This window comes from Sphaerodactylus townsendi, linkage group LG13 (assembly GCF_021028975.2).
Source record: "Sphaerodactylus townsendi isolate TG3544 linkage group LG13, MPM_Stown_v2.3, whole genome shotgun sequence".
In the NCBI taxonomy this organism is placed as follows: Eukaryota; Metazoa; Chordata; class Lepidosauria; order Squamata; family Sphaerodactylidae; genus Sphaerodactylus; species Sphaerodactylus townsendi.
In genome coordinates this window covers 12,647,312-12,672,933 of record NC_059437.1, presented here as the reverse complement: position 1 = coordinate 12,672,933, position 25,622 = coordinate 12,647,312, and the positions used below count along the sequence as shown (strand labels likewise).

At 41.8% G+C, this 25,622-nt stretch overlaps 1 protein-coding gene across 6 annotated transcripts; it reads right to left on the bottom strand.

Moving 5' to 3' along the window:
* Positions 1-1,547: 1,547 nt before the first annotated feature.
* Positions 1,548-23,697, bottom strand: LOC125442699 (SLAIN motif-containing protein-like). 6 transcript variants are annotated; one of them, XM_048514294.1, is made up of 10 exons: positions 23,429-23,551; positions 22,539-22,662; positions 19,093-19,822; positions 14,371-14,504; positions 6,551-6,691; positions 5,600-5,914; positions 5,334-5,471; positions 4,923-5,244; positions 3,434-3,454; positions 1,548-2,569 (listed from the first exon to the last, which is right to left on the bottom strand). In XM_048514294.1, exons 3-9 carry the CDS (start codon positions 19,794-19,796, stop codon positions 3,445-3,447), a joined length of 1,764 nt encoding a protein of 587 aa, XP_048370251.1. In that variant the 5' UTR covers positions 19,797-19,822; positions 22,539-22,662; positions 23,429-23,551; the 3' UTR covers positions 1,548-2,569; positions 3,434-3,444. The 6 variants fall into 6 exon arrangements, with proteins under 6 accessions (XP_048370251.1, XP_048370250.1, XP_048370247.1 ...); XM_048514293.1 differs by having other exon boundaries at positions 1,548-2,566; XM_048514290.1 differs by lacking the exons at positions 3,434-3,454; positions 23,429-23,551 and adding an exon at positions 23,619-23,697.
* Positions 23,698-25,622: the final 1,925 nt, after the last annotated feature.

The window sequence follows — 25,622 nt, the reverse complement described above, 5'->3', positions numbered from 1 at the left end:
GGAAAAGGCTACTGATTACGTTCTCTTGCTGTGTCTGCTTCCCTTAAAGACGATCCGTTCTTGGCCACTGCAGTTTTCCTTCCAAGGTAGAGATATAAGTTCTTAAAACTGCTTCAAAGCTAAAACTGCTTAACTCAAATTGGTAGTACCTGTAATTGAACATGAATTTCAGTACCCTTCTTGAAGCAGGGAAACTGAGGACTTGAAAGGAGACTGGTTCTACTACTACACACTATTTTTCAGGCTGCAAATTAACCCACATTTCCTTTCACCTAGTGCAGTGGACTGTATGGATATTTCTGTGTTGTCATCTTAATCCTTTCATCGCAGAGGCCAAAACCCAGTTCTGGTACAGCACTGTAAAAAAAGCTGATTTATCACTGTCAAATCATTCTTCCAAAGAGATGATGTGAACTCTGTGTTTTCCGCCCCGCCGCTACCCCACCACCAACACACATACTTATCTTCGTTCAGCTTGAAAGTGAAGACTGGAAAAAACGGCCTGTTCACTTGTGGCTGAAAACAGCCTGGTAGGAACTACACTTCCCAGGAGACCTAGTTCCCACCAGACCGTTTTCAGCCTCAAGTGAACAGGCCGCTTTTCCAGCCTCCACTTTTAGGCTGAACTAAAGTAAGTGTGGGGGCAGGGGGTGGGGGAGCTGGGAGGGGCAGGGGCAATTTTTCACACACCCTGGTGCAATGCACACCCCTCTGTCCCCTGGTAGCTCCGCCTCTGGTGAGATGTAACTAGGCTTAGAACTAAAGGGAAGACTGCCAAGGCCAATTACCTTTCTCTGAGCTGAAGTATGCACTAAGGTTATATAGCAGCTTCCAGTTTGAGTAGGGTTACAGTAATCAGTTTGTTCTATCAATTCAATTATATCAATTCAACCACTGCTGAAACCCATCAAGGAAGTAGCACCTTGTACATTGCATTTAAAGCAAGATTTGTAATTTCTAGGACTTCATAATTTCCCCATATACTGTGAAAGAAATTTGACCTCTTTTCTAATTTGTTTGTTTTAGTAGTACAGTTGAAGTTTCACTATAATCCTATCCCCCATACAGATTAACATACTCAAAAGTAATTTGAAGGCTTTTAAAATGGGTTTTAAGTCAGCCTCTTTCTAGAGCAGATTTCTACTCTTGCATGTTACATAATGTTTGGAGGAAGCTGTACTTAGTAATTAAGAAATAGCAAGGATGCTTCATATTAACCTGAAGAGCTTGTTATCCCCACAGCTCGGAAGGAAACTGAAACCATATTAAGTATTCATTACATATCTTAGTCAAGTGATTTTAATGGGTGAGCTCTGATTTTGTCTGATACAACCTTCATAGGCTGCTATTCTCCTTGCACTAAGGATTCTCCCCATACCAAAAAAGTGTACACAAAGATAACATGAAAGTGTCAGACCAGGCAGGAAAAAACTATTTTGCTTACATATCCAAACTGTTTTGTGTAAGGCAAGTTCTTTGGAGGATAAACCACCCCATGACCAAAATTACATTAGGCCAGTGAAAGAAAGAAGCAAGAGACACTTTGCTACTAAAGGCAAGGTATTACTAGCTCCTTCACATTTATTAACTACAATATCAAGTCACATTGGTGGCAAAAGTAGGGCTGGCAGGCCAGTTTGAATTCTCGGTGTGATTGTGATCTTCAGCAGCCACTGATTTAGTTTAAAAACCAAGTTCCTTCATTGAGAAAAAAAAACACAGTAGAAAAGATTTGTACAAAAGCAGAACAGAATGCTTTAGCATCTGGGATCGGGTGAGGACAACGGGAGAGAAATACCTCAGATGCGTGATCAGTTTTTGGGGGAAGTGGCACCATGCCGACACCAAGGCCTTGCCCGGTTCAAGAGAGAGCAAGTCAAGTACAAAAGAATTCACAACAACCCCGCGCACACAACGGCACAAAAGTCTCACTGGTGGTGGTGCTGGTTTGTGAGCTGTATTACTGATAGATATAAAAACCTGTTTCACTCCCCACAATAATAAAAAGTAGTGAAGAGACACCTAATATAGGACAAGTTTTTTTAAAAAAAACCTCTCTGAGTCTCCATGAGGAAAAAAAAAAGATGTTCCAGGTGACATTTTCAAGAGTAATTTCTAATTCTGCCCCAAAAGTGCCAAGGAATTGAAGCTTCTTGCTCGTACAAGAGCTGCAAGCCACACTGCTTTCCTCTGCAAGCACATGGAGAAAATAAGTTCAAGTGTACACATCAGGCTGCCTTATATACTTAAAATACAGACGCTACCATAAAACAGTCATCTGGGGCTCAGCAGCAAGAACGCAACAGCAGGAACAAAAAGGCAGTCCATTTCCACCATCAAGTTACAGCAGAGGCAAGAGGAGGTCTGAGTTCAAGTCAAGATTGTCCAAACAGTTCAAGTCTGATAGTGATGGGAAGGGAGTTTCCACAATCTTCTGCCCAGCCAGCTGGGCTTCGGTCCACCTACCTCCTCATCAACATCTGGGTTTCATCACCATTTCTTCACATTGGCTCAGTAACACCCGTCCTTCCAAGAGTCATCAACAGAAACACTGGCCTTTGGAAATCTGCTGGAACACAGATTTGGTACTTTAGACAACTCTTTTTTATTTTTAGAATTGTGTGACATTACTTCTATTCCATCTTTCATCAGAGTAGCATACATAGCTCTCTTCTCTGTTTCACAAGCCCATGAGGGGGGATAGGCTGTAAGAGATCAAGGTCACCCAATGAACTTCCTGTCTCAGCAGGCTATTAAACGAAGGTATGACAGGGGCTGATGGGAATTGTAGTCTATGAACATCTGGACAGCTGCAGGTTGCAGACTCCTAGTCTGATGGATTGTAGTCCAACACTATATAGGTTATACACACCACACTGCCTCTCAGAAAACAAAAGTTAAAACTATGGTGTTGGGAATTTATGCTCCAAACTTAGTATTGATAGGCTTATAGAATTTTCCTACACAAGTTAGTGCCTGTTAGCAGACTGGAATAGAATAATAATGCCACAAATGGGCAGATTTTCTAAAAATAATATTAAATAGTATTAAAAATACACAAGGTAAATTGCCAAAAGCTTTTTTTTTTAATTTGACGGACAATTTGGGTCTTGTTAACATATGGTTAACAAGGAGAATACATTTTTTCCAGAAAGACAGATCTTTTTCGAAAAAAAAGATATGATTTGTGGCATCTAAGATATCCAAAGTAGAAATCTTACCAAGGACTTTCAGACTATAACCATGTAAGCATGATATGTAATAGAAAACTGAACACTTTTAGATGGAGACTAAATGATACTCTACTTCAAAAGGACGCAATTGTACAGGTTTGTAAGGAAAAATTAAAAGATTTTTTAAAAAATTTAATTTGAATAAGGGAACAGCCTTGAGAATGATTTGGGATGCAAGTAAAGCTTATATGAGAGGTTACCTGATACAAGATCAGTGTGAGCTTAAGAAAAAGAGACAAGAGAAAATGTAGAAGGTTTGAGGAGATCAAACAAAAAGAGGAAGAGCTGAAAAAACATCCAAGAGATGACAGATTTTGCAACAAATAAATTTTTTACAACAATTGTCTATGTTAATAGTGAGAGAAAAGGAAACAACTGAAATATGCAAAGCAAAAGAATCTTGAACTTGCAAACATACTGGGAAAATGGTTAGCCTATAAACAGAAAAAGAAAGAAAATGATATTGAAATGACAAAAAGGGGACAATATTTTAGAGGGCAATGTGTCGAATCAAAAAACTATTATGATATAAACTTTTATAAGGGACAGGTGATTCCAGTGGTAAAAACAGAAGACTACCTTAGAAATCAAAACTTACTTAAGATTACAGAAGAGCAGAGGTATATTATGAATGGTACCATAATAGTACAAGAAGTGATGAAGGTTATTAAAAAAACCAGGAAAGCTCCTGGGTCCAGATGGCTTGTTGAGTTTGCATTATAAGTGTTTCGAGGTGAAATTTTACAACTTTCACAAAATACAATGAACTCCATCTTGCAAGGAGGAAAGACACTAGAGTCATGGAAAGAGGCGAATACAACATTAATACCTAAAGAAGGGCAAGACTTAACTTTGACAAGAAATTATAGACCAATAATGACTATAAACTGTTTACTACAATTTTAGCTTATTGAATTGTAAGAGGTTGTTCATGAAGATCAGTGTGGATTTTTACCTAAAAGGCAGTTAAAAGACAAGGTCAGAACTGTACTAGATATTCTGGAGTATTTGGAGAAGCATAATGAAAAGCAAACCACTTTGATTTTTCTAGGTGCAGAGAAAGCATTTGATAATTTGAACTGGTCTTTTTTTTAAAATGTTTTGGAAAATATGAATTTGAGAGAATTTTTACCCCCAATCCTCTCATCAAGTTTTTAGTCCCTATTCAGTACTTCCAGATGATTTTGATGGGGGTCTCAGAAAACACTAAGCTGCACTTTTAATGTCAAAACTGAAAGCATTTGGTGCATTAGCAGGATTTAAAATTAACAAATAGAAAACAAATGTTTTAACAAAAAATATGAAATTACAAAATCAAATCGAGTTGATGAGTAAAACAGCTTTAAGGTTGAAAAGAAGGTAAAAATATCTGGGTATTATGTTGACAAATATGAACTGTATGTTCCCACAAAGGTTAGCTTCACACAGCAGCACAATTCAAACATCCCTTGTTTCATTCATGACACACATTCTTCCATCATCACAAATATTCACTCCCTGTTTAAAACAGAATGATGTGAATGATACTTCACCTAGTTCAGCATCAGCAAAACTGATGGTTTACTCACACCTGCTGTAAGCTCCTGGAAATGAGCATTCAGTTAATATTATGGCTAAGCACAGAGAGTAATGCTCACTTTGCAGGGTCACCATCTTTTCACTTACCATGGCATGCTATTTGGTTCTTACCTCTTAGTTGGCTGATTTAGCTTGCTTTTTGGAGCAGCTGCTCCCCCTGCAGATGTTCGGGTCTTAGCCAGGGAATTCTTTGTTCCAGAGGGTACACAACTACTTCTAGCCACTGAACTGCTTGTGCCTGCAGAACCTGGGTTGAGGGGAGAAGGCTGCAGCTTTCGAACTCTTCCAGAAGGACTGGCATAGCCAGTGGCTCTAACAGGCTGCCGTGGTGGTAGGAGAGTACTTGCACAGGCACCTGCTTTCATTGGCTGTCGGACTGTTAAGGAAGCCTGGGCAGCACTGGAGGAATAGCGAAGCTTGCTTGGTGCCAGACCTTGAAATGGAGTGAGAAAGACGGCATAAAGAAGTCAGTAGGACTTTAGGCAGAAAAGCAAATGAATCACAAGAACAATCACAGCTTACTGCCTGAAGGTTGCTGCATCCTGGAGAGACGATTACCAGGAACCTGGAGATCTGACTCCAAGCTGCGGCTGTTCCTTACAGACTCCAAGGAACGCAGGCCTGTTCTGGCCAGGTTAGGCATGCTGTGACGCAGCTCCTCTGTGAAGAAACAGAAGTGATGAGGAATACATCTGCTCCCATTTATATTCTCTCTCATAAACATATACCCTACTGGCTAAAGCTATGCACTCCAGAACTGGGCAAACTTGACAACTGTTATCACAGACCTTCATTCCCAGAGTATTTCAGTTTGTCTTGCAGAGGGCTTTGCATTGTTCTCCGTGGGGGCCGAATCCGTGTGCCCGTCACCCTGTCATAGTCTGTGTTTGTGGATGGGGATTGGCACCGTGGAGAGCTGAGTGGGGATGGGGAGTATCTGTGGCTGCTGTGATAGGAAAGGGAACAGTCGTCATCTTCATCCTCCAAACTGTAGGTGTCGAAGTCCTGGTCACTGTAGGTGCCTCTGCGCAAAGAATGCAAGGAGGCACTGGAACTGCGCCGAGAAACAGAAGCGGAGCTGGACGCACAGTCCTGACGAAGACCTAAGAATGGCCACAGAGGACACAATGTTTGCTTGATCATGTTACCTGAAGTTCTCAACTTCTGCTCCTGTTCTTTTCCTGTAATCTATTTAGAGGGCAATTCAAGCTGTAAATAGAGGTTTCCTCAGTTCAGATTCAAGACCACAACCCAACCTTCTGTGCTGAAGAGTGCCCTGGCTCTAGAACAACTGCAGCAAGCTTGACAACCAATTTTTACCCAGCCTTAGAGATCATCAGGATAACATTAATCTTGTATTGTTGAAGGCTTTCATAGCCAGAATCACTAGGATGTTGTGGGTTTTCTGGGTTGTATGGCCATGTTCCAGCAGTATTTTCTCCTGACTTTTCACCTGAATCTGTGGCTGGCATCGTCTGAAGGTGGGAATACAGCCATACAAACCCGGAAAACACACAATATCCTAACATTAGTCTTCTTACATCCCACACAACAAGGACTTTTAATCAGCAAAGTCATTCAATTGTCCAGGCTAACTGGTAAGTTTGTGCAGTTATTTAAAATGAAACAGAAAAGAATAAATGGCAAATAAATTTATTTTGGCATATATGGGCTTAAAAATATCCTTGCTGAAAAAGGCACCCCTATTGTAGAAAAGCAATTAAATGGCTTTCACGTACTTTCTTCCTGTAGGCGGGCCATAACTTGGACATCAGTCAAATCCTGCAGTTTGTATCCCATTGATATGGAGTCATCTGATGTACTGAGTTCACTTTCAATGGAGGACTGAGAGCTTAATGCTGAATGCATACTCAAATAACCTTTCAGAGGTAGCAGGAGAGAAACAGAAACCAGTGTTTCAGACAGTGCTCTAAATATTCAGTCATAAGTAGCCCCCTACTAAATAAACAATCCGATTTTTAAGTGAAGTGAGACTTCAAAATAAACTAACCAAATTTACCAGTGGAACTATCCAGAAATGGCCTAAAAAATGCAAGGGTTTTTAAAAACTCAAATTAAGGAGGAGGAAGATTTCTATACATAACATTCTCTTTGCATATGTGATAAGCCCAGACGCTGTGGTTAAAAGTTCTTATCTCAGGACACTGAGAAAGGCTTCTACTTCCTATTGGGGCAGGAAACAACTATAGCTATGACAGCCCTGGGGAAAAACCCTAGAAAAACACCCAATACCCTCTTACTATCCCGCACTTTATTTTTTCAAGGGAAAACCTGGATATTTTGTGGCTCGTTAAAAGAACATCTGTATTTTCCCTTTCAGCATGGTCTCCAATTCAGGCTGTACTCAACTGAAACAAGATGCATGAAGATTTTTATTTCTGACTATCTACAACATTAGACTATTTCGGTACATACTGTAGACCCTAGTATTTAAGGATATATTTATTGTTTAAAAGTTCAAATTTACTGTTTAAAGCCACAGTGAAAAGTTGTAGCATATACAGTAATATTCAACAGTGCTCCAGCTCAACATTACAAAGTTTAATATCCAAATATGCTGCTAGTCTTATTGTGCCTCTATAAGACTGTTATTGCTCAGACACACCTTTTGGTGTGCTACAAAACTTGTTCCACTTTCAACTTTTTCCCTCAGCCTTTCAGATGGCAAATTCTATGGTAGAAAAGGATGCCGCAGTTTCCAGCTTTTCAGTATTTAGTAAATTTGCTCACAGAAAACAGAAGCATTATACTGTTAAATGTCATAATTATGTCACACTACAGTTTTAAATCCTAACAGTGTAATACATGAGTGGGGGTGTGTGTGTGTGTGTGAAGCTATTGTGGAAGGTGCATAGCCTTGCACTGACACGGATGCTCCTTATACCAGCACAAAGGGCAAATGCCGATGGGAGGGCTTTAGGGCTTTCGGCCCAGGAACACTCCCTATGCTGCCCATCTGCTGACACCATGTTTTAGTGTGGCATAGTTCACTGTGTGGCAATAGAGGTTTTCGGGTTGGCTGGGGACTTTTTAGTTTTCTAAGCTCCCTGCAATGCATGAAACCCATTAAGAACCACTGCAGAACTGCTCTCCCCCTCCCCCACCCCCAGTAGATTATAGTTATAAAACAAGCATTTTATGTTGTTAATACTGTAAAATAAGTTTACAGCTTGATAAGTGATTATTGCACATATTTCCATTTTTCTCCAGATTTTCATTCCTCTTAAAAAACAGGGGGGGGGGGTGCCCCTCCCAGGCTCCAACATTTAAAAAAGTTAACATCTTCAAGAGACTGCTAGAAACAGTTTTAGCTTGGCTACTTCATGCATCTCTCCAGGCAAACCTGCCTGCCCTTGGCCACTTTGTCATGTAATACGTCAGAGAAGGGACGACAGGCCATGAAGAAGGTTAGACAGGCCTGCAGTTGGGCTACCACATCACAGTGAAATTCCAGTGAAGATCCTAGCAGCTACTCTCACTGCCCACCCCAAGTACAAAAAAGTTTTCAAATGGCAGATGCTGCATTGTAAATTAAAGAACGGGGCAAAGCAGCATTAGCGATTTTTAGGGAGCTGATATTAAAAAGGGATCGTATTGTCATTTAAGAGCAGATATTTTCAAAGTCGAAGTGAGACATTTTAATATAAGTTGACATTTCATCTTGTATGTTACAAAAGACACTCCTCTCTTAGCCAAAGACAGGCATACCAGTACTTGAAAGGGACTAGCTCTACCCATCTAAGCTCCATGTCTGGAAGTGTGATTTCTATGCCTCCACTCATCCAACTGAAATGCTTCCCTATGAGGAACCAGGTCTCCAGGAACAGCATGAAGGAAAACCTGGGAGACCAAGTACAACTGAGCACAAATTGGCAACAATCACCCCTCTCCCTATGGATCTTTCTGACAGGATCCAACCCTAAAGTTTCCTGAGTTGTAGGAATTAAAAATCTTCTGCTGAAGTTTGGACAGGATTTCTTTAGATTATCTCCTCCTTTGAAATTGAGACAGAGAATGGACCAAGCCTAAGACTCAAGATTTTACAAGTGCTTGAGGGGGCATTTTTGGCTTTAACATCTACACTTACCAAGGAATTAAACATAGGCTTGCTGCTTGAGGGCAATTCTTACTTGTTACATACAAGAAGAGTGAGTAGCTATTTACCGAGAGCAACGATTCAAGGAAATGGGAGTTTGCTCATCAAGAAGAAACTTATGTTAATTATAAGGCAAGATCTATATCGAAGCAGGATGTGCATTTCACTCGTCTGATCAGTCTTAACTTTACAAAACCATTAGTTCCAGCAGCTGCTGTTATGTTGACTCCACAGAATAAAATTAAAATTGCTAAGGCTACATAGAAGCAGACTAAAAGGCAATGCATTGTGCTACCTGCACTCCAAATTCCTGCTACACTGGCAATGACAGAGCGTGCCAAATTTAGGAACAAGACTGTTTTTCAGTTTTCAGAGTTCTGTATATTAGTTAACATAGTTTCCAAATATTGCTACCATGAAACCTAATCCTAACTTCTTAATTTTCTTGAAATTATTGAGGCTGTACAAAAGTGTACCTGGTCTGGTTGTCATTGCTGCTAGACCCAAACTTCTCTCCTATTTCTGATAATTCCGTTATTGCTTTAAAAGCTCAGTCTGTCTGACTATTAGAGCCAGTATAGAAAGCAACTGGTTAAAAATGATTTTTTCTATCACTACTGAACACGTAAAGTCAACAAGTTTTGTAACACTTGTTGTTCACCGCCCAGAGCCCTTAGGGGATGGGGCGGTATATAAATACGATAATAAATAAATAAAACATACAAACTATGACAAGAACTTCTAGCATCTGCATTTTTATGCTACAGAACAAAACATTGTGTGAGGTGATCCAGCTTTGTACTTCTCACTGAGACACTACAATAAAATGCATCGTTAAAAATACTAGGTGCCATAGTGAAATTTCTAGGCATCATGGTGATCTAGCGCTTGGAATTTGTCAAGCCCTAGATTAGGAAAATCCAAATTTGAACACATCAGTCTCCCTCTCAAAGCACTTCAACCAACTCATTACTCATAAACCTGTCTTTCTTCATCTCTCCTAAATCCACAACATTAAACTAGAATTTGGCACAACAGGGCGAAGAGGCAGAATGTTAATAGCCTATTCATTCATCTCACTAATCCCTAAAACAAGCAAGAGGCAAACTTCCTATCCAGTACAAGTTTAACTGCAGGGAAAGCAAAGTGCCAAAGATCTGAACCACGGATTTAGCAGGCAAGCGAAAAGTCCAATGAAAGAATTCAGAAGAGTTTTCAGGAGCTCCTAATTTGCTTCTTGTACATTGACAATGTTTGCATACTGCTTATTAGCTATTAAAGACATTTCCAGAGTTAAGGTTGGCTCCTTATGGATATGTCCCCAACTCCTCCATCACTGTAAATGCCCACTGATCAGAGATTCCCAAGTAACTAGTCTCTTAAAAGACAATGTATTAGCATGTGCCATAAATGTCAGATTTTTATATTGCCTTTTGACCAAGGTGGTCTTCAGATGAAGTTACAAAAACAAAACAAGTACAGTGAAGCAGATATTTTGCTGCTTTTCCTGTATTTAAGATTGAGGCAAAAAAAAAAGAAAAAGAAGGATCACTATACATTCAAATACCAAAGGTAAGTGAAGTGACAATGAGATATCATAGCTTCAATGTCATTACCCGCCCCCCCCCATGCGTTCCTGACACAAAAAGCAACAAAGGAAGTTATACAATGGCTACTTTGACAGTAAAATCCCCATGACAGTCACTGGATTACACCAGTCCATCAATTTTTTGAAGCCTGCCTTGATCGCAAAGATCCAAGCAATTTTCTGGGAACTGTAATTATGAGCCTCTCTTTTGGTACTGGATTTTGAAAATCAAACACAGAAGAATGTAACTTTTAAATATCTGAACTAAGTGCAACTTTTTAACTCTAAATTAATTGCTCACCTGCATCTAGTAAGTGAGCATGCCAAGCATTGTCTTAAGGTTTACACCAAGGTCATCATTAGGAAAGTTGCATGGTTAAATTGCTGCAATGTGTACACAGTAATCACGCCTCATGGAAAAGCTAGTAACCAAGTATTTTCAAACCACCACCACCCGGCACATTTTACTTATTTGTGATTGCACTTGCCAAACTGATCCTCAAACACAGGAACTATTGTACATGCAAGTAATATCAACAATTCTTTGCACAAAATTGAAGCAACAGATGGCATTGAAAGAGCAGAAACCCCTGGCTGAATAGGCAATTCTGCCAGGGCTTTATCCTAAGGACCAATAAACACCCTGCGAATGAATTATAGTTTGCTGCATCCCAGTCATTTGAAGTTTTCAAAAGCGTAAGACAAAGAAGGACATTTGAGCTAGAAAGCTTTCCTGAAGCATTGGATGAACAGAGAACCTCAGTAATCATATGCAGTCTCACCTCTTCCACCCCCTCACCCGACCCCATGCATTTCCCACCTCCAATCCTCCAGAAGGGACCCCCGCCGGGTGCCATGCCATACCTGAGCTGCCACAGGTTAGTAGCGGTTTGTTAGTTGATTTGTAGTGCCCAGGAGAGTTTAGTGCATTACTACAGGACCCTGTGTCTGTATTCTGTTATAATAATTTGAGACGCTTAAAGGACTGCGCAATTGAAGGTGGGATTTGGAATTCTACTGGCTAGAGGAAGATATAACAAAGCCATGAAACACCAAGTTAAACACACGTACAAAGGAGAGGAGAGACGCAACATATCAAGTGATCATTTGCATGCATTACATGCCAGACGCACTCACCCCCTGAACCAGGATACAAACCAGTCATTAGATTTCCAACTATGACTGGCAGATTAAAATGTCTGCAACTGAAAGAAAGATGACAATTCTCAGTTCTCCACTTGTGGCTCTCTTCCTTAACATGGCAGGCCTGCAAATGTCAGCTTAACTACGTGGTTTCTATTGCCTTGTGTTACCCATCTCACAAGTCCTCCAGACAGCTTGATGGGCTACACTCAGACCACAGCTGTACTGCCTCTTCCCAGCCTTCCCAAATAACATACAGAAGGAACAGATGAAGACACTCAGTACAGAGATAACCAACTCATCTGCCCCATATAGGAAGCACACAACACCCCCTTCAAGTTATCCTTAAAGTAGAGAAAGACAACGTATGATTCCCAAGTAAGGTTGCCACCATTTAAACAGATCCCTCTAGCTTTTCCTTTAATATCAGTTTGATCTTCAGTATTGGTCAGGTGATGTTATTTAGCTCCACCCTATGAGAAGCTTTAATTGCAAACTTCTGCATATTAAACCTCTACTGAAGGGCCAGGATTTTTCCCCTGGCTAGTTGGTAACCTAATACCCAAGATGCAAGCAAGCCTCATTACAGTGCAATGAACATCAGTACTAGCATATAGTCAGCCTTCTCTAGGCAACTAAAAGCAGTTTTGCTCCTCTCCCCCTATGCAATATAAAAGAACTAATGTTCAAACACAACACATACTGTATGAGATGTAAAACATATGTACAGCTAGTGTTAATCAGCTATCCTACCACGCACTGGGACCACACAGTGCCATGACAGTTTCCTCTATGAACTCTGCAGGAAAGGAGTTTAGGCTGTCTCCTCTTAATTTTCTTTAAGGCACTTCCATTTAAAGTGCAAGAAATAGTTTTGGAAGAGCTGCTACCAATAACTACAAAAACCACATAGGTGCATGGCACACAGATGCTATATTAGAGCAATTTCCCATTGCCATCCATGGCTGAGACCTAAGAGCAAGAGTTGAAAGAGGAATAGCGTTATTAGACCATGGAATAAATCAGGGCTATATTCTGAAGAATCTTTAAATCCTTGGATTTAAAGCTGCAACCCACACACAGCATGGGCATTTAAGATTCTCTGGATGCCAACTGAATGCATTCTAGAGTAGCCAAACTGGCCATAAAATGGAAAGGAGAAGCAGAATACACAAACCAGCTTTTATTTTCTCCTGCTTCATCCTCCCAAGAATCCGGTTCCAGGGTACAAATACAGCACAAAAATATTTTACAATCTTCCCTTAAGCACCCACTTTGGCAGCACCAGTTGGAAAAAAAGGTTATGTTAATATTTTGCTATAAAGCACTGAGGGGTTCTACTACACTTCTGCTTCTCTGAACAGTCTGACATGATGACAAGTGACAAAAATAATCTAACGAATGCTTGAAAGTGCACAGATTAAGTCAAGAAATAAACTAACATGTGAAAAGAATTGATAAGCTTGTTTCAAGTTGTGCAAACACTCCATTGGCTGAAGTCTAATGTCAAAGTGAAAGTTCAAGAAAAGAAACGAGGGAGCTTTCAAAAACTGAGTAGAACTGAGTAGTTCCAAGTAGAGAAAAAACTTGATATACAGTATACCAGGACTGAAATCCAATAAAAAGTTCATCATCTTAATTGACACTTACATAGCAAGTGTCACAGTATAGTAGAACAACACTACAATTTCCAATAATATTATATAATTTACTATTCAAATTTACTATTCAAATGTATTGCTACTCTTTAATTACATTATATTACAGGCATGCCTATTTTCTGAGCTTTTGCCCTGTTTTCAATTTTCAAATAAAAATGCTAAGGTTAATTATATTGTCTCTAATTTTAATATGTAATTTGATGGTTTTATTTTCAATTTGTCTTTGTTTTAGCAGTTAGGAAAGTTATAAAAGGTTATTTACGATGTGGCCACATGAAGCACCCTCTCAAATGACTGTTGTCATTATCTATTATCTATTTTGAGGCAAATTAACTGCTTTCATTTAAAAGAGCTGTATATGAAGCAAATAGACTGCAATAGCTGTTGCACACGTGAAATCCATCACACAATGCTGTTGTTTCTAAATGATGACATATGAATCTTAAAACAACATTTTAGACACTGACTTTGAGAGGAAAACTATTATAATCCTACCAGAGTTTCCAGAGAAAGGCAACATGATCTTTCTTCAACAGAAAATATTTCCTTTAGTCGCTGCAGAACTTTCACTGCAGAACTTTCGCTGCAGAAATTCACAATTAACTTAATATTTCTGGAAATATCTGCCTATGAACGGGGGTGGTATCTTAGGGTCATTTTAACGTCAGAAATCCTCATCAGATTAGGAGGACTGTATCCAAGGATCATGCACACCATCTTTCTTACAGTAAGCTTACAGTAAGATTATCTCCATGGCACCCTGCCCAGCACTTAATGCTAATGCTATCTGGATTAGCCAGCTGCAGCAAGAAGTCTAGAGATCAAATCAAGAAATCAGAGCTTTTGGCTAAGCACACTCTACGCCCAAATTCAGAATATTTTACATGGAAAGAACTGAATCCTCCAATACTTTTCTCTAACCGCTCAGGATACCTTAATCTATGCTGCATGCTCAACAAATCCTATGATATGCTAATGTTAGCATTTTGGCCCTCCTGTTTCTCAAAGTGCACACAATACTACATAAGGGGAATCAATCAGTTCACTTACCTTGGTCAAGTCTGCTGATGAGGGTCTGGCAGGCTGCTTCTGTCTCAGGGCTTGGATGATCCAACACCTGCCTACACCATTTTAGGGGAGACTCCTTTTCATCTATAGATGCCTTTCTTGGTGAAACATACAACCTTAAGCAGGAGAAAGAAAGTTCAACGTCTTTTCAACAACCAAATATAATAACTTTACCAACACACCAAACCCCATTGAGTACTTTGGCTGGCCAAATGCATTATACTTTGCTTTATTACAGTCAACCAAAACAGTTTCCAAAACAGTTAACATGATAAAATTGAAACAGTAATAAACGAACGTATACCGGAAAAACTCCTAATCAAACAAAAAACAAAACGAATATGAAACATGGTAGAATAAACCTTTTAAATTTTACTAGCAAAGCAGGAAAGTTATTGCCCAGCTGTGAATAAACTTCCAAGGGCAAGGGGTTCTACAACATGATGGAGATCTTACACGAACCATACAGGATTTCACTGGTATTAAAATATGTGAGGGTTTATTTGGTAGCAGACACCTTCTAAGCTCATCTGGTCCCAGAACTGTAAAAGAAAACCAAGACTTTGACTTGAGACTGGAAATATATTACAAACCAAAAATGATGAAGCACAGATTAATCACTCTTTTGCTAATTTCCAGCTAGACAGGTGGCAGCATTTTTGACAAACTGCAGGTTCTGGACTATCTTCAAGGGCAGATCCACACATAGCACATTATACTGCTCTAATGTGAAAGGCACAAATGATAGTGGTCATTCTTCTTCAGCAGCAGGCATAGTTGGCTAATCATCTGAAACTTGACAGAAGGTATTTCTAGACAAAACCACTAATGGGCATTCCAAAAGGAGGATCTGGAGAACCCCAAAGTCAGGATCCCAATCATGCAGGAAGAGTGTAATTCTGCATAAGTTTCGCTAGCCCTCACCTACCTTACTGGGAATGCTACATATTCATCATGTGCTGCAGCTGAGAATTTCAGTTTGGAGGAGGGGCAGGGCCTAGAAGGTTCCATGAAGACAGGTCTGTTATTGGTTGTGGGAAGTCACCAGGTTACAGCCAATTTTTTCCATAAGTATAGCTAGTAAGAAGAACAGTTTCTTTTTCACTTTCTCTGCTGACCACCCACAACTTGTATTAAGCTCTGGAAACTTTATGCCTCATGAACCAACTATGCCTGCAGAATGTTAGGGGGCAGCCTAATTCAGAGGATGCCATGACTGGGGATGGCTCTGCCACCTGGCTGCATCCAGAGAGCTTTCAGGCTGCATTAGAAGGCAGCAAAGATAGAAAAAAGCCCCGGCCACTTGGAAAGCTCTCCATAGGAGTCTACAGAGTTATGCCACCCTTTTGAGTGGTGTAAGTCTGAGGCCCGAACCTCAGAGTTTCTGGCTCAAAAGTTGGCTCCACCCCCAGCAATGCTCCACCCCCCTTGCACTGACATCTGCTCAGACGCCAGTGCAGCTCCATGACAGTGCCCACTTCTGGGTTTGGCTGCCACACAGCTAAGGGGCACATTTGCTCTCTCCACAAGAATAGGTGTCCCTTATATCAGCAAAGGGGGCAAACACATTGGATTAGCCCTCCACCCACAAACAATGCCCCCCCCCATCTTGATCAGGTCGTTTGTTATTTTCCTATTCACTCTGTCATCACCAAACTGTATGCCGTTTTAATATCTTTTCAAATTTTCTCTAATAAAGCTTTTTTTTTTAGCTTTTCATGGTGTGAGTTTCCTGGGGCCAAGCCCAGGTGAGCATGGTTACATTATCACTCCACAGTTGGCCTGCCATAATAACTTGCCTCAAATGAAAGGGAAAAAATCTGGATGTCAACAACATATTAGTGCCACTATCCTTCAATGATGTCTCCTGCTGGTCCATGTAAATATGGTAAAAGTCTATGGAACCCACAGATATAGCCTATGGAGAAGAATAATATCTAAAGCACCACCTCCTGAGATCTACCCTGCAACTCCTCTCCCAAGAAAATCCTCCCAGAATTTAATGCACAGCATTTAACTCTCAGTTCCAAATCGAAAAGATTGTTCACAGTATTGGACAGGAATGAGATCCAGAACAATCAAGAGGGCTGCACAGTCTAATCTTTTCCCCTAGGGAAAACCAAGGTGACCAAAACACTCAAACTCAACTGACAGTGATCCAGATACAGGAAGCTGGAGTGGGCCTCTCATCATACTCTTAAATACTTAGTCTAAAGACAGATTAGATACTGGCCTTTAATTGCGTAAGCGTGGTTCAGAGGTGGATTGTCATTGCTTGTCTCCATGGGGACTGTGAGAATTCTGAGAGATTGGCCCAAGGTCACCCAGGAGACTTCATGTGGAGGAGTGGAGAATTCAACTTGGTTCTCCAGATTAGAATCCACTGCTCTTAACCACTACACCACGCTGTTTTCTTAACAAGGGCCGAATCGCTGCATCTTTTAAGGCAAGTATGACTTATTCCTCAGACAATGTTGTCTGCAGCTAAACTACACACAGACACATTTACTGCACTGCCAATTAAATAAAACAAAGGCCACTTAAAATATCTTATGTCATACTCCTTCCTTGTGATGTTATTGGAAACTGAACGTTTGGTAGAGCTCTCAGGCAAGTGTACTGCTGAGATGGAAATGATCTGGCTGCAGCTTTTCCCCACTCACACTGTTCATGGTTACAGCAGATAAGCCATACTGAACATGCTTCTCAGTAAGACAGGCAGGGACATAATGTTAAGTCCTCTTTAAATATAGGTTCAGATTAAGAATATAAAATTACTCATCAACAATTGCAAAGTAAAACACATCTACAAACAACAGGAGAGCTGTGGCATTGGAAACAAGTTAACTTCAAGTCACAATGTTGGTGCCTAGTTCTCTAAAAGTAACATTAAAAAAATTAAATTAAAAGAAATTTTTTTAAAAAATTCTTCATAAGATCACTGGAGGGAGTTAAGCATGGTCATAATGAAGAATTTGCAATTTTGCTTCCAAAAGCAGAATTGTCTACATTCGTAATTGAAAACGTAAAATGACAGATATCATAACTTAAAGATGAGTGCTATCTTCATGCCCCCAAAATACACTATCAATTTGTATTCGAATCAAATAGTATTCAAGAACTGGTATCCTGAAAAATAACTGAAGGGACAAAGAATAAAGATACATCCCAAAACCTAAAGGTTTTGGCTCAAATTCCTGACTTCTTGCTCGAATGGCCCGAGCCTCTCATTAGCTCAAATGTTTATTTTGCTAGTAAATAACACAATAAGCAAGGAAAACAGATGCCTCCTAACAATCATGTCTAAAATAGACATGTATTGAAAAGGAGCAGATAATGAATATGCATCTTCAATAATGAGTTAATCAAACCCAAACCTATTTGGAAGATCAGTCTCGGTGTTCTTACCGGTAGTTATCCATAATAGATCAATAAATACGACTGAAACTTTGACCCTCTTCCACACACCTAGTCATCTTTCAAATATTACAAAATTGCAAATTCTCACAAAAAACACAACATTCTTTTTACAACCAATATAGAGACCTATAAATATTTCTTCCACAGGAATGTTAATGTTTGAACTGCCAGATTACAGATGTTCACAACTCAGCAGAATGTATGTGCTAATCAGAAAAAAACTACACATAATGGACTCCCCTCTTTTCCCAATTACTTTGATCGAGTCATTCATTCATGAAAAAACTTGGCCACTGCACATGCTATATTTCAATGCAAGTATGACTGACACAAACAAGTCCTGAACACAACTGGATGAAGACAACAAATCTGGGAGGGGACGCTTAAACTTCTCATACATATTCCCAGTCAAAATCAGCCTCAAAATCAAGCTGAGGTTGGGGGGTGGGATGGTGGTTTACAGGCACAATATGGCCACTAACCTGGATAGCTTTAAAAGGGGCTTGGACAGATTTATGGAGGAGAAGTCAATCTATGGCTACCAATCCTGATCCTCCTTGATCTGAGATTGCAAATGCCTTAGCAGACCAGGTGCTCGGAAGCAGCAGCAGCAGCAGGCCATTGCTTTCACATCCTGCATGTGAGCTCCCAAAGGCACCCGGTGGGCCACTGCGAGTAGCAGAGTGCTGGACTAGATGGACTCTGGTCTGTTCCAGCAGGCTCTTTCTTATGTTCATAATATAGGTATCAGCCCTGCTCCCCCTTCCATGGGCCTAATAGTTGCTGGGGGAGAGGGTGGATGGGAGATGAGCACTGCATTTAGGAAAATGTGTGTGTCAAAGATGCTCTCCCGTGTTGCCAGTTCCCTCCTCCACTGGGCTTCTTTTCTATAACATATGCTATAAAACATCTGAGAGAGGTCTAGGCCCCAAACCCTTTGGCACACTCCTCCTTCACAATGATAAATTTCAACTTGAGTTTACTGTAAGCACCTCTATTTCTCTCATTACAGCCTGTTGTGTTGGCAGCTTTGGGGAAATGCTTGTGGTCTTCTTTATGGGTGCCTCCTGAGACCATGTCTCACTCCAAACCTATAGTGAATAATCACAGACTGATAAACTGCCGACATTATAGAAGGATCTTGGATTGGTCTTTCTGGTAAAGGCTAACAGCTTTGTTACTTTCATCTCATCTAAAAAAAACCTGCTTCAGAAAAAAGACAAGTAGACCAGTCCCCTCCTTTTAACATCAATATTTTGACACCCAGCATTTCATGGCACCTACCAGCTGTCCTCTTCATCAGCTCCATTCTCAAGCTCCAGCACTTCTACCTCATCCAGAGCTGTCTCGTTCAAAAGGTCTTCTACGTCTGTACTCTCTTCACTCATTCTCAGCATTGGCTCAGCACCTCTGATGGCAAAGTTTTCCACCTTCACTGTGCTGCTACAGTCCCAACTGGATAAGTCAGCGGTACCATCATCGCTGCTCTGCCTTTTTGCACTGCTCGCAAACTGTGTGTTGGAAGACTCTTTCCCAGGAGCAGTGGCACAGCTATGCTGCACTGTGGCCTCTAAATCTTTTTTCAGACATTCTTCTCTTTCTTCTGCTTCCGACTTCATTTTACTTAGTGCTGAGTGCAGGTCTGCCACTATTTGAAGCTCTTGCTTATCCATCAGAGCATTGAGGCTATTATTCATTTCCATCCCATTGAGCCTGGAATTGCAATTATCTACCCCAGCATCAGATTGGCTCAGCAATTTTGCCTCAGGCACACTTCGGAGGCTTCTAGTTCTCAACTGCTGATTCTGGAGCTCAAGTCTTCTTACAAGTTCCTGCAGCTTCCGGACCTCCTCCAATTCAGGACCCACTTGATCGGCAATTGGTTCTGCATCTGGACCCATTGAAGAACCTTCTGTTGAACCTCTGACCAGCTCCGTTCCAAGACTATGGTCTGGCTGAATTACAGGGGCACTCCCAGGAACAACCATCTTCACAGAGCTCCTGAAGAGTCTTGCTAGTAAAAGGGTTGTAAAAGAGGCAGGTTAAAAGTATAGTAAGCACACGTACCAACTATTCCAACAACTGCATGCCCTCAAAGCAACTGGTGTTTACATTGACAATACAGAGAGCCAAGCTTTAAGGAGTCTGAAGAATGCTTATGTTAGGCATCAACCACATTTGTCCAGTATAAACAGTCTTCCACACTGCTATGGAAAAAGGCAATTAAACTATACCCAGTGAGTAAGCAGTTGTCAGTAATGAGTGGCAATATAAGCTGAGTGCTCTGTTGTTCTACTGACTGCACAAAGAACTATCCACATAGAAGTGTTTTCAAGCAGGCAGCTTTAGTGCTATGAGATCAATTTGGAAAGAATAAATGCACTGCTAACTTATTCAGCATTTTTGCACAGCAAAATGACAAAAGCAAGCAAAAAAAACCACCAGGTGCAGACATTTCTGTAAGCTCATGCTGAATGAAAGACTGAGACACCAAGGAAATGATCTCTCAGCCAAATCCCGAAGAATCTTTAAGAGCCAGCATCTTGTAGTCCAGGTTTTCAGTATTTAACAGAAAATGCAATTATGACAATACATCTGTCTTGCTGAAGATATGAAATGCAGACTTACTAGATCAGACATTAAATACTTGAGTACTAATATTACATTTAATAACTGGAAGACAAAACACTGTCCAGTAATTACACAAAATGGCGATTTGTGTAACTATACAAATCACCATTTTGTGTAGAAACTACATCAGTCCTCTTACATTTAAAATCACAGCTTAGTACCTATACACACAGGGGATCTGCTACCAAAGCCAGAAAATGAATGAATTGTCTGTGTCAATGAAAATGCCAAACAGAAAGAGATGCTGCTTTCCTAAATTCTCACCCATCAGATATGCAGATATGCACCAGAAAGGCCCATAAACATGCCTCTGTAAAAGTTAACAAATTACCTTAAAGTAAAAGAAACATAGTTCACTAGCAGCTCAGTCACAGGGCTGTACATAAAGCTGATCATAGAAAATCTTTTAGTACACTCCCCCTCCACCCTCCTATGGCAATTCAAAAATGTCAAATGCTCTAGCACAATCAAGAGAACAAAGTACCTGGGACTGAACTTACAATGTACATAATGATTGGAAAAAACAAACATGCCTAAAACTTTATTGGTTGGTTTGTAGACATCTACACAGTAGTTATGTTTATACAGACATGGGTGTGTATGAAACTACTTGTCAATTAGCTTTAAACAGAGTACACAAGTATATAGACTCACATGAAAGCTAACAGTAATGCCCATAAGTATGTGCTAGTCTTTCATTATTATAATTCCCTGTTATTACAGAGGCTATGCACCACAAACTATGGTATGAGAAAAACCAAATACAATATCAACCCAAGCTTCTGTATATCCCATTAGTACTTAAAGTTACACACTGCAATCACACACCAGTCAAGAATGATACACAGAAAGAGTCATCAGAACATCTACTTACATTATTATAATGGAAAATAGCCTTACACTAGTAAAGTTTTTATAGGTTTTTCAATGTTTCTCTACTCAAGTTTACAAGTTTTGAAAGATAAAATGGATGCTATCCCTATGCAAAAGCTCTCAGTGACACTGCAAATTTTAAAAACCTTGCACAGCATGTGAAAAATCACTTGCCTCTTATTTTCATGATGGAAAACACTGCTCTACAAGTAAATTCATTATAAACAAAACATTTTTTTAAATAATACCTAATGTGTAGGGTAATCAGATTACTTGATAGATCAGTAGAAACAGCAGCACACTTACAGTTAAATAACACTCAGGAACAAAAAGGTTTAAAATAGGCCTTCAAATTCATATCCACTCTCTAACATTGCACCCCTACTCAGAAGTAATCTAGTCTAAGCCCTCTGGTTTCAACTAGCTCAAATGGAGAAACTCTACAGATCTGCACTGTAAGAGACTATAATTCCTGAGAGGTTCAACCGAACCCAATGACCCAGGAAAAATCATAGCAGGAGTTCAACCAATATCCAAAGGAGCTGAGCCCCTTTGATTTAAGAGTAAGGGAATCCCAATTACCGTAACTAGGGAGTAAGTCCCACTGAACTCAGTAGGGCTGACTGAGTGACAGCATTGTACATGGTAAGAGTGTCACATGAGACCAAGGTTGAAATCCTTATCTGTCAATGGTGTTGGATGACCCTGGGCCAGGCACACAGTCCCCACCCTATTCCACAGTCTTGTGGTAAGGATAAAACAGAGGAGAGGAGAATGATATAAGCCACTTTGGGTTCCCATTGGGGAAAAAAGGATGGGTACAAATACAGTAAAATAAAATGACACAAGGCAAAAACCAGTTCTACAGTTGCTGCAGATGACTGGTTTTATTTTGTTGAAATGTCTCCCATAAGGCCTTTCACAATACTTTCCACAGGATATGCCCCTCTTTCTTTGCCTATTTAACAGACACACAATATGAAGAAAGACCCTGCTATATTTGCGAAAAGAAATGCTTGAAAAAGAGCACTGATGGTCTCAAAATATTTGGGGACATTTTTTAAAAAAACTAGGAGCCAAGTCTAAGATTTGGCTTTTCTGATCCTAGATCTCAATGCCCACAAAAGCAGAAACTGGCAATACATTTCTGTTCCCTCCTTACGAAATCAACTGCAGCTCCTGGCACCCATCTCCTTATATTATTATTCACAAGCAGAAGTCCTTACCAGTGCATCTGTCAAAAAGGAGTGCAGCAGCCTGGCCTGGATCGATGACCTCATAAACCAACAGAGGGGGAGCAGCAGGAAGCTCTGAAGAGGAAACCCTCCAGACACAGCGAAGAGTAAATTACTGAGGGAAAACAGGAGCTAGGTCAGTCACCAAAGGTTGAATTCTCCAAAGTCCCTTCACAGGAGAAATGCAGAAGCCTTTTCTTCTCCCCACTCTTGCAACAACTAGGAGAGCAGGGCATCTCCCTCCCAGGACAAAACCCCTCAGCACAACCTTCTGTTTCCACTCTAGCATCCTCCCTTCCCCTTGCTTCTACTACATCCAAGAACCTGTCACTCAGTGCAATCGTAACAGCACTTCCCCGGGAGCAAGGTCCATTGCACGGACTTAAGTAGGTGCCTGAGCAGACCTGTCGAGAATTGTCCTCCCTATTAACTCAGTTCATATCCTTCTCCCTTTTACCCTCCCTTCTACCCTCTCCATGGAACTGGAGACTTGCTAGCTCCTCGGGACAGAGCACTTGCATCTTCGCTGGCTGCTCTTCCCTAAGCTCACATATGGCTTCGCTGAGAACGACCGCCAGAAAAGAGGGGCATGGGCCAGCCCCCCCCCCCCCTAGAGGTGATAGACAGGTACCCCTGACCTCTATCTTTCTTAAAGCATCAAAAGACGGAGGGGGGATTCTCCTCAGCAGGAAAGGAGGAGCACAGAACCGGGGGGGGGGGGTTCTGCTGGCTCTCCCCTCCTTTCCTCCCGCTTTTCAGGAAAGCTTGGGAATACCCAGGCAAAACCAAGTCCCCCCCCCCTACCCCACAGCACACACGATCAATGCGGGGAAGAGGCTGTTCTGAGGCGGGAGCGGCCCCAGTCAGGCAGCGGGCCTCACCTGCCCGTCCTCGGCGTCGGAGGAAGAGCCCAGGAAGGTCCTCCAGGCCCAACGATGGAGAAGCCAGCAGAGGACCCGACCCGCCTGAAGAGATGGAGCGCCCTCAGGGCGCATGCGCAGCCGTTGGGCGCTTTTATAGTCTCTCCATCCCGTTTCCCCTCCTCCCCGGTCAACAGCGCGCGCGCCCTACCTGCCACTCAAGCGCGCGCGCTGGAGCTCCCGTCGCCTGGCTGCCCTGCCTGTTCCCCAACCCCGTACGGTTAGAGTCTTATTTGCATAGAAGATGGCAGGAGGCCAGTCAGAAAAGAGCGAGGAAGGAGGGTGGGGGCCACAAACCACGCCCACCTCCTGCTTTTAATCTTGATCGGCTCGCGCTGCTTTCCAGCTCTGCGCTTGCGTGGATGTGTCGGGTGCAGGGTATTTTGTCAGTTAGCAGTCAGCCACCTGCTGGGGAGGAAGAGGGTGGGGGTTGCGATTGGCTGTGTACGAAACGGCGGGAAAGTAGCCTCTGTGTTCCTGCTGTAATCTGCTCATTCTTGGCTACAAACAGTCTCAATTGGAGGCCTGGGGAAAATTAAAATATAATAAAAATGACTGCACTCTGGCTTGTCAAACAAATATGAAATTGTATTGTCGAAGGCTTTCGTGGCCAGATTCAAAGGTGTATCAAAGAGGGAAGTCTGTCACACAGACTTCCCTCGATGATACACCTCTGAAGATGTCAGCCACAGACGCAGGCGAAACGTTAGGAACAAGATCTATCAGACCACGGCCACACATTTCGGAAAAAACCTGCAACAACCAAATATGAAATTGCTCCAACAAATTAACACACCTTTAATTTAAACACAACAATTTTATATCAATTAGAGATAATAGTGCAGTTATGTGTGTATATATAACACAACTCAATTATACAAAAACTTCATTGCCTTTGAAGAAGCACTCAAAATGGTCACAATGACTAACAGTACCCGGTGAATAAAGAAAAGTGAGAAAGTCCACACAATTAATAATGCAGGGTTATAGCACAATTCAATAGGGGTGGAGCTGCCAGAGGAACGTGTGGGGTCACATGTCTCTGGGCGCCACCCATTTGATCATATGGGGGGGCACAAAATCATGATCAAGCTGCTGCTGGTCCCCTGTCTCTATCGGAGGCTGCACCTGCCTCACTTGAGCAAGCCCAGCCTCCGATGGGGGGAGGGGGGGGGCCGCAGCAGCCAGTCTGGGCCATCGAGGCACCCTGCAGCAGGCTCTTGACCCGGCTGTTGCCTGCCACCCCCCCCCCGGCACCTCCATAGCGGGCATAGTCTCTGATGGAGGTGGGGGGGGTGGCCTGGCAGTAGCCAGCGCCAGGTCGGGAGCATGCTGTGGGTTGCCAAGCACCCCTCACTGAGCAGGTGCAACCTCTGATGGGGGGGGGCAACTTGGCAGCAGCCACCACTACTACCTAAGCCATGGCGAAAGGCTTTTGGAGGAGCGCTTTGCTGACTTCAGCCCTTTCTTTGGCCGCTCGAGTCCGGCCTTGGTGGTTTTCAATTGTGCCTTGGATCACCTGGAGCAGGACTGCTCACCTCACGCTTGGGGTGGCCACTTGGTAGTCAACAGCCAGCTGCAGGCTCCCCAGCAAAGCGACTCTTGGCTGCTGAAGCAGTAAATGGGCCCGACAAAATAAGGACTTGCCCCTGTACCATTTTCCACCAGTATGCCTCTGCAACTGAATTATACAAAATCTTCAGTGTTTTTCAAGAAAAGCGCTCAAAATAGTTACAGTGACTAACAGTACCCAGTGAATAAAGAAAAGTGAGAGAGTCAACACAATAATGCAGGGGTTTTTGTCCCGTCTGTTCTTCTGCATAGGTTGTAGCTGCTGACAGTCTTTCTTCAACTTGGGCTTGTAAAAAATTAAGCCATTCCCTCAGCTAAGCTGTGGGCCTTCCTTCTCCTGTTGCAGGCTGGATCAACTGAGGAGGGCGGGTCAGTGGTGGGATCCAAAAAATTTAATAACAGGTTCCCTCGCCAGCCCACTCTCAGCAAAGGGGGCAGAGGCGTACCTAGGCAAACCTGAGCCCTGGGCAAAACCTGAGTTGGATGCCCCCCCATGGGCAGCCACCCCACCACGACTCCAAAAATTTTTTTGCACCAGGTCATTTCTAAATCATCATCACATTATAGAAAATGCCCCAACTCA